Source organism: Carassius carassius, chromosome 12, assembly GCF_963082965.1.
Source record: "Carassius carassius chromosome 12, fCarCar2.1, whole genome shotgun sequence".
NCBI classification, from domain to species: Eukaryota; Metazoa; Chordata; class Actinopteri; order Cypriniformes; family Cyprinidae; genus Carassius; species Carassius carassius.
This window is the reverse complement of record NC_081766.1, coordinates 21561588-21574934: the sequence shown is the minus strand read 5'-3', so window position 1 is coordinate 21574934 and position 13347 is coordinate 21561588. Positions and strand designations below refer to the sequence as shown.

The following is a 13347-nucleotide window of genomic DNA, read 5'->3' as shown; positions in this document are numbered from 1 at the left end:
TCCCAGACATTACAACAACAACAAACAAAATAAATAAATGTGGACAAACCATTCACTCTTGTTCAATGCGAATGCTGTATGCTGGAATATCAGCAGTCATTTGTTCATTCATTACCCGGGTGCAGATAGCCCGCGCACACAGTTGAGACCTGAACAGCTTATGTTGATATCTGTGTTTAATCTAAACTCATTTAAGCTTTGCCAGTTTAAACATTTAAGAGCCAAAGGACGTGAGCTCGCGCAGGCAGTGAGAAGATTTGTGCATGCGTTCATCTGAAACGCGCAAACCCACGCCTCAGAATGCAAGCAAATATTAAGCTCTCTCTGAAGTATTGTGTCTAAATGGACAAATTCACACAAAAATTATGTCAAAATGCCTGTCTTGGTAAGTATCCTACAGCAGACATAGCCGGCTTAACATAGGCCTACTGTATCAGTGCACTGGATCAGCTGCTCTTGATTGAAAAACTTTTGTAATTTAAATAAAGAACAATCTTAAATTTATACAATCCAATATGCAATGCTGTTTTACATTTGATTACTTTTTTGATTTCTGTACCTAAAAACTAATGCTAGACCTCCCTAAAAAAAACTGAAAATCCCTGTTTATTTTATTTGTATCCTTACTCTATTGTATTAATTTGTGCTGTTGCTTGTAAAACGTACCGAACCATGACTCAACAACGGTGAAATAAAACGAGCCATGAAAAAGTTGAACCGCTCCACCCCTACTTGGAACCATGATTATTCTTCAGACTATAATTGTACCAAAAAAATCTATAATCGTTATTTCTGTCAGATTAAACCATTTTGCAACACAGCTACATTTCATTTACACTGTTTTTTCCACTTGTTCTTTCCTGCCCATATCTGTGGAAATGTCATCAACGCTGCAGCAGTTAAGGCATTATTCCAGCAGTCTTGCAGTTATATTTAAGTGCTAAATTGACAAGCATTTCTCCCTGAATGATTTTGACAATTTCACAGATTGGGAGCTACCCAACGATTTCTCAAAAGCAGCGTGATTTTGGTCAGGGATGTAACACTTATTGACTACTCTTTCTGAAATTTGGGTGATCAGATAAAACACCCATGCATGTTACTCTAGAATAGTAAGATCACATAATTTCTTAAATAGGCTGTGCAAATTAAGATATCATGTCCATGGCACAAACAAGTTACAGCTTGTAAGTTAAATACTTGGATAGGGGATTTGAATAAACTTAAAAAGTCTTAAAAACACCACAATAATGAACAATAGGCTTTACCTTGCCACAAGCCCGACAATGATGCCTTCTTTTAGTGAATGTGAACTTGACCTCGCACTTCATGCAAATGGGTGCTTGAGAGTCAGGAACCCAAACAGGAGCCACTTCCCCCAAAGAGCTGAAGGGTTTCTTCAATTGCTGTCCTGCCTGAAGGTCATTATCTGGACTGTCTGAAGGGATGAATAACCCTGAAGGGCTATCTCCATGCTCTCCATTCATTCGAACGACCCCAGACTCCGATGCTCCACAAGGCTCCTCAAGCCCTCTTGTTCCACACTGTGGGTCCAGGTTCTTGTTCTTGCCAGTGGAGCCAAATTCATTATGGACTTGGTTAGAGAAAGGCTTGGGAATCTGCAGCTTAAGACTGACAGGCTGTTTCAGACGGGCACCACCATAAGGAATGCTGACAGGCTGCAGCCGGTTGTTGTTGAGTTTGCCCTTTCTGCCAGATTCCATTCCTCGAATTGGATCACAAAACTCTTGTTTGCTTTCCTCCATTTCTTTTTCCTCCGTCACAAAGTCCTCCTTTGAAGGGACCGCTGGCTGGCTTTGTGCATCTCCACTATGATCCACAGTCAGACCATTGGATGATTCAAACTCTCTGTACACTCCCTCGTGGTCACTCTCTATCGTTTTCTCTTTCTCTTCCTGATTTGATGCCCTAGTGTCTTTCCCTGAACTTTCATTCTCAACCAGTCCTCCATTTTGAAAGGCACCCTCATGATTCTCCCACTCACGATCCAGTTCTCTGCCACCATTCACTGATTTTTGCAAAACAGCTTCCCCTTTCTGGGGATTACCTCCTTCTGGAAATACCAGATTACAGTCCCTCATTCCGAGCTCATGGACAGGTGAACAACTGCCAGTCTTGCTTGCTTCCATCTTAACACCATTATTCAAAACTGGTGGCCCATTTCCACATTCTTTGTAGAGAACAGTAAAATCTTGAAGACCACTACCACTTCCCTTGTCAGTACCATTTTGCTCCATCTTAAACTCACTGGGACCAGTGTCATCTGTAACAGTTTGACTTGTCTCATCATCGCCACTAAGATCAGGACTAGATGGACAGCCTTTTTCAAGCACCACTCTGTTCGAGGACGGCAACTCTGCCAACTGCCGATCAGTGCTCACCAGCTTGCCAATGTTGGGCTGGGGCAGAGGAGGACTGTGCACATCTGCTGGCCGTTCTTCACTCCTGCCCTCTGGCTGGTGTCCCACCCCCTGTTTCCCCTCTAACCTGGTGACCTCAGCCAAAGACGGACCGTCTGACGTCTGGGCATCTAGAAGCGGCTTGAAGCTGATAGGGCTGTCCCTTGGGCTTAGGTCGGAGTGGGTCAGTGCCGGATTCAGTGAAAGAAAGTGCGATGGCGGGGCGAGAATCTGGGTCCACTTGGCATCCGATAGAGTCGGTGTGTCTGTTTCATCTGAAAGGATGAGGAGAGAGCTCATTAGCTTCCTTTTTGAGAAGATTGAAACAAACAGAAGATAAATTGAGAAATGAGGTCAGACTAGATTGGAAAATGTTAAGGAAGTGGGCCAATCTGTTCATCGCCTTGGGATCCATCTGTCAAACTGACACATGAATACTTTGGAATGTGGGCAGAGATTCCCTTTCTCATACATACATCCAAGCGTGATCAAGCACACACATACACACACTGCTCTCCCTGCTTATTCGCCTTTCTTCTCGGACTGTTTAATAGTTTTGAGTCTCTTTTCACCCCCATTAATCTGTCAAGATTAGTGTCAGAGAGGAAATATACATTCATTCCCACACTAAGCGACACTAAGAGGGTGGCTGTGTGTGAGGCAAGTCTGTGTGGCTTTTAATGGTCTTTGTGGCATACAGGACAAAGCTTAACCAAGAATGGGGACAAAATAATACTAATTGCAATATCCTGCTATAACTCAAATGCTCATGCAACCTTAACCTTGTAAATTACATGTGCTTGACTATGTGACACCAATTAAACAGTGTTCAGGAAAATCAGGGAGAGGCAGTAGTCCTGAGGGGAAATGCTAATTCAATAGACCCCATTTACACTATAGACTGCTGCCACCAGCACAGCTACCTGCTTGTGCTAGCCATGTTGTGTGAAGTTCAACACAAGCGGCAATGTCAAACATTTGTTCTACTTCCCTCGGCACCTGTGTTACTCTGCGTTTAGTTCATTATGCTCTAATTCACCTGACTGTGTGGGTTATCTGAAGATATGTAAATGTGCTGAGACAGAGTATCTTTTGTTCTGTCTAACATTACAGAAGTATGCCCTCAGAACGTTCCTGAATGTCAGAGCTTTATTCTGTAGAGGTTTTGCAAGCATTTCTTACCTTCGTTCTGTTCAAACTCGTCCAGCACCTTGTCCAGGTTAAAGGCCTCAGCCTGGAAGTAATTCTCCATGGGTCAAGAAACTCCACCCTGCCAAGTGCCGTGTGAACCTGAAAGGGAAGTTGCCTTTTTCATGAGCACATAAATACAATATTTTCCACATGCACCAGGAATACAGAGTGCTAACAAGTTAAAACCTTATAAAAGTGCAATGAACTGTAAAAGTCTTCCAGAGTCTGGAAGTATAGCTGATTATACAAAAAGTGATATTTTGTGATGCTCAATAAATATGCCATTTACTGGCTGATATTAAATATTTATTTACATTTTAAATTAAATCTTCAACTATTCACATTATCTGTGAATACTAACTTCTTATACTAATTAAAAGTAATAGTGACAGACTATGGCAAAAAATGTACTCTCTAAAGAGATTTGCAATTTATAATTACATTTTTATCCAACATTTAATAGACTTACAATTGAGTAATACAACAAGTGATTCATCATAAGTGATGTATCACAGAGCCTTTTCCCCTTTAAGTGTACATGTCGAATAGTTTATAGTACGGCTGGGCAAAATAAATCAAATACATCAGCAATTTTGAACGCGATTTTGAGCAACTTGTCAGTGAAGAGTGAACTTGTCCTGTAGCGGCATTTACATTTACTGGGAGCGGAGCGAATATTAAATGCTCAGAGTGCGGAGGGGAAATTGTTGCCGCTCCACCCCGCAAACATACTCTGATCTGAACACACTTGCAGGAGATTACCTACTTATCAAAGAAGGCTTTACTGATGAGATGCGAATGAAAATCGTATTTGATTTTTTGCCCAGCCCTAGTTTATAGTTACAAAACTATCAACACTAAGAATGTGACAATTCTCTCAACTCAATATGATGCAATACAATTCACAATAATAGATTCACGATACAATTTTCTCACAATTTTTTTTAACAAAATAAGATTAAATTAAATTGAATTATAAATTAAAATATTTTTTCTCTGACAAAATGCTGCACAATTCTTTGAGAAATTAAAAACAAATACCAAATCAAATAAATGATACAAATAATAATAATAAAAAATCTCTTCATATAAACAAACTAATGCTTTGCCTGTGCTAGTGTGCTCTTTCCATTTAAAATTAGAGGCAACCATTAAGATTAGGGCTGAACGTTAAATTGCATTTGTGATAATATCGCGTTTTGAAAAAACATGATTTTTCAATCACAGAGGCTGCGATTACACTTGGACGCGTGGCACGCAAGTCTAAGCAATCTTCAGAAGAAGCATCAAGTAGGCACACAGTGTTGCTAAGTCTGTGGTATGGTGAATCCCTCAATAAAACATGTATTTTACCCCCTTAAATACCAGTGTACACCCCTCAAAATGTGATTGGGCTAGTTTTGAGTAGCAATTTGGTGGGTTTTGTTGTAACAACTTGGCAACCCTGGCACAGAAATGTTTGAAAGCGTATATAATATGAACGTATTTCAAAATGGCACATTGAAATTACTCAAGCAGTAACAGTATTATGGTGCATTTTATTACTGAAGACTCTAAACCTTAAAATGATATATTTAATAAGGTAATGTATGTGTGTGTGTATATTAGGGCTGTCAAAATTGCTCAAAATTGACGTTCGAATATTCCCTCTAAAAAATACACGAATATTCGAACTATTCGAACATCTGGTTGCACATGTTGTCAATGACGCGCATTACGTCAATAACAGGCAAAAATAATACAAAGAGACATAACTACTTGTATAAATAGTCTATTTAAGTTTAAACATATATGACAACGTATTACCTACACAAAAACAAGGAAATCAACTAATGGCCAAGACTGCAGACCTCACGCTCTCTCACCCTCACGTTCTCTGCGCATAATGGTTTAAATGAACAAATACATTTTTGTGCAAGCAATTTAAGGTCGCGACTGTTGTCCCAAATATAGCAGGCTTCATTCAGTGATTGAAACAAATATTATTAATATTAATTGAAGTTTTACAGCATATAGAACTGACATTGAATGCTCCGAGTGAGCTGTGCTGTGGTAAACATGGAACTTTTCCTTGACATGAAACGATTAATAATCAAACCTCGGATGCATTTCTTGACAGAACTCCCCGAAGCGTGCCCCATCCGCGATACTGATCGGTCTCATGTCCTTAAAAATGAACGAAATTATTTTATCCGTTATGGCCTCTTGTCATGTTGCAGACAAAGCGCTTGCGGCGGGCGATGCAAAGTAACGTTAAGTGTCAAGACGTGACTGTTTAGCTGGAGTTCCACACATTATGCCATGCTCATTTGGGTGCACATTTTTGAGATGTGACCTCATGTTGCTAGTTGTCGAATGGTATGCTAACTGTATCTTAAATAGCTTGCATACAACAATCTCGCGGGTCAACAATTTTACCTCATTTTCTCTGTCGAGTTGGGCTCTGCACTTGCTGGCATCTTCCATGAAGACGCGTCAACTTTCAGCAGTGATGCTGTGCCAGACAGTGCGACTCCTGTGAGGCTGGGACCTGTTCCTGAACCCTCAGGCGCGCTAGCGCGCCCACTCGCAAAGCAGACAACCACGCCTCTACTACTGCGGGCCTTTTTTTCCACATTTTTTTTTATTCGAATATTAATTTTCACCTTCGAAATTCGTTTTTTTAAAACTATTCGAATACATATTAGAATTTAGAATATTCGTTGACAGCCCTAGTGTATATATATATATATATATATATATATATATATATATATATATATATATATATATATATATATATATATATATATATATTAGTGGTGGGCATAGATTAATTTTTTTAATCTAGATTAATCTCACTTTAATCTTGGAATTAATCAAGATTAATCTAGATTAAAATGGCTCATTTGAATTATTCCGAAGGCATTCAGAATGTGTGTGCTACCAAAATAAAATAATGACTAAAAGTAACGTTAAGTCTTTGAGAACGGGTTTCTCAAGACAGGTGGTGCATTAGACCAGGGGCTCATCTCCTGTTTCCAAAATGCATCACAAACTGCTTGAGAAAGCTTTAAACTAATTCCACATTGCACAAGGTGCAAACAACCTTACGCCTGTTTCACACAATCTATCTGCAGTGCATATGCGTTCCATATTTTTTTACGCACCCTTCTTAACGGATTCCAGTGTTCACGCGGTTGCGATCCGTCAGTGCAGTCCAGAAGCGGTGCATCTGCAGCAGTGCAGCGATGGTTCACTTACCGAGTATCGGACTGCAAACGCGTCCTGTGTGAAAGCACAATGAGTTTGAGTCGGTGCTGCTTCTGCACCACATACAAAACGCACACGGACTGCATACGCACTGCAGACATAGTATGTGTGAAACAGGCATGCGTCTTGTCGAAGTTCCCATTGGGAAGCTTCTTTAAAAAAAATAAAAAAAAATTCCCTGAAGCAAACCCGGTGGCATCTTAGCTGCATCCATGTTAGCACGTCATGTTTGATGTGGTAATTTCACAGTAGGCATACACACAGGTTTAAAGACTCGTTCTTGCCCCCTACAGATTCGGCTAGGTATACATCCGTGCTAAATATTAAGGTAAAAGTCACCATAGCTCGCGTAGTATAGGCCCAGCTGTCAACCCAACTTTCAGAATAGATTAACGGCGATAATCTTTTTTTTTCGCCCGATAAGAGTCTCACGTTAACGCCGATAACGGCCCACCACTAATATATATATATATATATATATATATATATATATATATATTGTAAAGGAAACAGGTCAATTTAGCTCAAAGGGAATCATTTAAGATTTTAAAGGGAATTTGAACAGAATCACTGTTTCACGGCTGATCACTGAGACGCCCTGCGAATCACTGAACGAGCCGTTTAACATCAAATCTGCGCTGGATATTAATATCCAAAGTATAGTAAAAACACTATCAATTAGCACAGTAACAAGATCGGCAGTTTAAGACATTAACTTGTAAGCACAAAACACAAGATACTTCTCTTTTCAATATGAATAAGGCTTTATTATATACATCTAAGACATATAAACTAATCTAACACATAAACACACGCACGCACACATTCACACAAGTTGCAGGAAGATCGAAAGTTAGAGAAAGATGAGTTTAAGAGAATGGAAATGTGGAATCCCAAGTTTACAGCAATATGTTAAATTGCATAGACATGAACAGCCATCAATCACTTAAATCAACCCTCGCATTGAGTTCCTCAATGAGGTTAAAATTATATTAGATACACCAGTAAAGGTCACAGTCTGGAGGTTACTTGCGTCTCCTGTGAAAAGGGAGTCCCCTCTGTTGTCGTTGAAAGGGGATTTTCCAGATGTCGCTGATTGGCTGGAAGTTCAGTAGTCGTTGAAGTGACGTCTTGGGAAACCCTGGTTGGGCGTTGGCTGAAGATGGAGTTGTGTGGCTGGTTGAAGTTGAACGGGCACCCGAGGTCAGGCGTCGGAGACTCGACGTTACAAACTTAACTCAGAACACGAAACTCTCAAACGGAAAAGAAAAGAAGTAAAGTTTGGCGAGACTATAGGTGGTGTTCCTTCTCATCGTGGCTAAGCAGCAACCAGCGAGCAGGCTGAAGCCTGGCTGGAACCGCGCTCAAGGAACAGTGATGACTAACAGCATGGCTAAAAGCTAAAGCTAAGAAGCCAAGCTAAAAGCTAAAAGCAGACATGACTAATAGCAGAAGCATAGCTACAGACTAAAAGCCTAGCTAGCTAGAGACTAAAAAGCCAGATTTTATGGTGTCCTGGATATTTAAACTGGCCTGTTGGCCACACCTCAAATGTTGTCTTGACCAATCAGATATTGTCTTGGCTCGGGGGCATCATAAATCATATGTTTATCTTACCAAGCATGTGGTCCGAATTTTCCCGCTCTTGTAGGGTATAATTTTGGACATGATTCTTATAACACGAATATGATACATTTGATAAATATTTGATTGTCAGGCCTATTTAAAGCAAGCAGTTTCAATTACGTAGATACTAGACATGACTATGTATCCTTAAGCTATCCCATAGTTATTAAAAAAAAACATACACAATACGTGAATATAAGATGATAGTCAAATGTGTGGGTTACATATAAATGAATATGGAGTTAAGCGATGGACTGATTCATTTATAAGTCCTTTTGAGTTCATTCTGGTCCATATATATGTACAAAAGACAGTTTATTTGCCATTCTCTTCACAAAGACTTCTGTGGAGAGACCGGAGGTTCAAAGCCCCTTCCCCCTTAGGAATTTCAGTCTGGTTTTGTTAGGTGGGGGAAGTCCATGGAAGTGTTTACCTCTCATGGGTTTACATGTGATGTCCAGCGTTGCATTTCAATTACGAACAACAAATTTGACAAATCTCTTCTCCGAATTGAAATTGTCAATAATTGTTCTAGTGGTGTTAATGTTGAAAGCTGTTCTGTGAAAGCTTTGGTTGGTTGGTTATCTTGCTTGGGACTTGTGGCACAGAATGTTTTATGACTCCTGAGGAATTCGGCTCGTGTTTCAAACACAGCCCTGATCGACTCTTTAATTTGTCTGGTTCGAGTCATTTCGGCTACAATATATATATTCTTATTTAAGTCTTTCTAAAGCAGTGGTTCTCAAAGTGTGGGGTGCATGAGTATTGCAGGGGGCACGTGGGCCATCAGCAGAAAAGGAAAAGAAATAGAACCGTAAACAGCCAAAGGACATAACTTAGAATTGAAGATGGATCAGTTTTTGAAAGGGAAGAGAAGAGCCATAAAGATGTAGCACAGACCCAGGCAGGTGCTGGTCATTCAAAAGCTAAATGTAGAAAATATGACGGCTTCACTCACCGTGTCTATACTGGATATTACAGTTGTCACGTTGCGCAGCAACAGCACTACTGTACACTGGACGCAACAAAGCGACCATTGAAAATTATTTTAACTTTGTGTCAGTACGTCGTACGTTAAAGTTGTTAAATAAAAATGTTATTCATATCAATTCATACATCTCCTAATTTTATTGTAACAGGCCTAAAATAAAGAAAATAAAGTTTCAGTTTAATACTAATATTGTGTTGGTCATACTATACAATGATTTTTAGCTTGTCTTTGTTAAATAATACAGAAAATAAAGAGCTTAAAAATATTTCATTTTAAAAATCACAATTGCAATACTGTAAAAAAACAAAAAAATAATAATAATAAAAAAACGCAATTAGATTATTTTCCAAAATCGTTCAGCCCTAATTAAGATTTTGGATAATTTCAAAATCTGAAGTATAACCAGAATGGTCTGACTGTGAAACTATAGGCTATTACATTGAAGACAAAAATTAATCAGACGTGGGGAGTGAGACAAATTTCCTCTCTGACAGCAGGTGGCACTTATGGAACAGCAGCACTACAGTGTTTCCTTGGTTATCGCTGTAAATAAAGCAGCTGAGCTTATAAATACTACATTAATGTGCCTTACACTGAGCCAAGATGAAAAGAAAATACCATCTAAACTTTTCTTTAGACATTCATGTAAACCCCTACACCAATTGTATCACAATTTGTTAAACATCTCAACCAACTTGAATCAAACATATTTGTATCGATTTTCAACTGATAGACGTGCAATGTCACATTCCTAATCAACAAAGAATCCCAATACTCCCAATTAGTATAATACAATTGTCTCAGTCATAACGTAAAATAATCAGCTGGCCATATCGAAAATAATTACAATATCAAAGCATCTCAAAAGGTGTGACATGTCCAAATTAATTGTACATCTAATTGGTAATTAAGCTAATTCAGTTGAAAAGAAACATGCACAAATTATTATTCTCACCTGCTCAGAGGTCCGCTTCAGTAACTGCAGGTATATCTGCACAAAGGCTCCTGAAGAGCTCCTTGTCTCATCCAGTTTCACACACATTGGACAGCCACATCTGAAACAGACCATGATGATAATACCTCACTAATGAATAGGGCTGTGCAATATTGAAGAAAAATGTGATATGGGATACCTTGTTAAAAATGCTATATTCGATATGCAATATGATATTGTTTAAAGTGTGTAAAATAAATTGCAGTTATATTTAAAAATGAACATGAAAATGATATAACCAATTTGTTTCACATTCTTTCTTGGAAAAGAAATAATCACTATAACTTTGTAAAGTATACTGCTAAGTGTTTTAGCATTACATAAAAAGTAATGTCACAAATCAGAAAATGTCATTTTAACATCAGTGTGATTTTTTTTATTTTTTATTGAAAGACATTTTATATCGTTGTTATTTTGCTTTCCATACACTTGAAGTACTTCTTCATATACCACAGCATAAACTACAGTCTAAGAAAGTTCAAACATGATTAAAGACAAGTAAGAAAAAAGGAAAAAAATAAAAATAAAACACAATTTACAAGCACAGATAAAATAAAAGTAATATTCAGTTACAGAAATTTAATAATTAAGAACAAAACACAGCATTGTGTTCACTGGATGAACTAAATTTAGATTAATCTTTGTTATTGCAGTTTAGTTGTTTGATTTACATTAGTGAGATAATAAGCAGCACTTATTTATAGGCTGCTGTCCCTTTAAATCTGACTGCACAGATCCAACATAATCATACACATCCAATATCTTTCTCAGCTGTTTACATTCATTTAAAACTTAACCGACTGCATTCACAAGAATGATCGTCGAGACGGGTACTATTGACATAATTCTGTGTGTATGTGTCTGTTCAAACATGAGGAGATACGAAAAGCTGAATTAACTCACTGTTCGCAAGCTGTCTGAAATGTGTTTCTGTTTCTATGCTGTTTGTATTCAGGTGTGAGTAGGACTGCAAGACGAGATGGCACAGAGTTGTTTTCTGCAACTTATTGCACTTAACTTTTTAACATCAAGCAATTATCTGCTATATGCGTCGAACTAAAACTCTGATCTTTTGGAACATTTTGATTTAAGTAGCCTATTATTAAAATGATTCTGATATCGTACGCCCTTGCGATATGCATATTGCGATATTTACATGTGCAATACTTTTGATATATCATGCAGCCTAATGACATACAAACTCTACTGGTTTCAATTCCTGTCCTGCCAGATTAACCCTAATGCTAAATAGAAGGCTCATGTTAATACCTTTAAGGTCCAAAATCTTCCAGCTAACTTGTTATTCTTAAAAATTAGAGAATTTCCGATACTTTGCTGAGCTCTGAGGTTGGGCAATATCGGGTGCACAAAGTTGTGGCTGACTGTTACATTGTAATGTATCGGCTGTCACTGACAAAGTGAGACACCCTTCGCTGCAGAGTGTAGCGCGGTGACGTCACGTACGTACGTCATGTATGTACGTCACGTATGTGTTTACCCCGCATGCGCTTGTAATTTGCATTGTGTGATGACGTTAGTTGTTTTCGCGTCGTACGTGCATTAAAACGATGCGCATACTTAAAAGAAAACTCTAATAAAATGTTAAAGTATTAAAGAACATTAAGGTGTAAAAAAGACGGGGAAAACAACCGTGTTTAACCTTGTTTCATTTGAGGTAAAATTATACGGAATTAAAGTTTATTCTGTAATATCGGTGTAGTATCTTACTTACAATTTATTAACATTCTGTTGCACTTTACTTCACTGTGTATATAGTAATATTACACTTCAATGGCACCTTATATTTCTTATTGAGCTAGTCAAAATTACAACAGATAAAGTACAGTCGTCGGCTCTAATAGTGCAGATGGTAAAACGTGTGTTGTTCACAATTTGATGCAATCGATCCGGTCCGAATCTGCCTTTTTTTTTCGAATCTTGCCTATATTTTTATAAGAAAATATAATTGTATATACAAAATATAGATTAAGACTATAGACATGACACAAGAAAAAAATATCTGAAATTCACCTCCATCACTGATAAAACAATAAGTCAAGCAGTAGCCCTCAAATTCTTTGAATTGATAAAACCCACACAGGACTCTCCTCCTGCTACTCCTCACACAGCCAGGTGGACAGTCTTTAAATATCTCACTGCACCGGAGGCACTGGGTCAGAGAACATGACGCCCAGAACTCAGGTTGTATTGTTCAGACAATGCACTCCAGTTCACGACACCTAATTTACATAAAATAACAAACAATACTAAAGCAATATTAAATCATTTTGAAGAAAGGCAGAAGAGCCATACAAGGAAAATATTTTAAATGTATTTTTAAATATATTATAGCATGGTGTTAGAAAAAGTGTTATTTGCTTTGTCTGTAAACTACCTAAGAGATTTAATTTACCAGCATTAACATCAACTAAATTAATAAATTTTGTCAAGTCAAAATTTAGGTTGGCTTGGCTTGAGAAAGCATGGCCTGAAAGTTTGAAGTTTTTTTTCAATTAGAAAATTTTACAGTTGAGGGCTATACAGTCTGTCAGAGAAAGAAAAACAGATAATTACAGTACTCTAGCCACATGAAGTGGGTCTCTTCTCTGAATTTCTTCTCACTGACAATGTCACCAAAAAGTCATATTAAGATATATGAAGGTCAATTAAAGAGGTAACACTTTACAATAAGGTGTCATTGGTAAACACTAGTTAATGTATTAATTAACATGAACTAACAATGAACAATACATGCGTTACACTATCTATTAATCTTTGATAATGTTAATGAAAAAGATCACAAATATGATATTTTTTGCAATGCATGCAAGCATCAATGGCATTACTTACATTAATAAAGTATTTCTGCTCTA

General features: G+C 37.9%; 1 protein-coding gene across 2 annotated transcripts in view; it reads right to left on the bottom strand.

Moving 5' to 3' along the window:
* The window catches only part of LOC132155111 (zinc finger FYVE domain-containing protein 9-like), a 41006-nt gene that overhangs the window by 16280 nt on the left and 11379 nt on the right, over positions 1-13347 (bottom strand). For both annotated transcript variants that reach the window (XM_059563910.1, XM_059563909.1), the window contains exons 2-4: positions 10436-10535; positions 3603-3710; positions 1269-2695 (exon numbers count right to left, since the gene is read on the bottom strand). In XM_059563910.1, coding sequence (XP_059419893.1) covers positions 1269-2695; positions 3603-3672 — 1497 coding nt within the window. In that variant the 5' untranslated portion in view covers positions 3673-3710; positions 10436-10535. The remainder of the gene's footprint in view (positions 1-1268; positions 2696-3602; positions 3711-10435; positions 10536-13347) is intronic.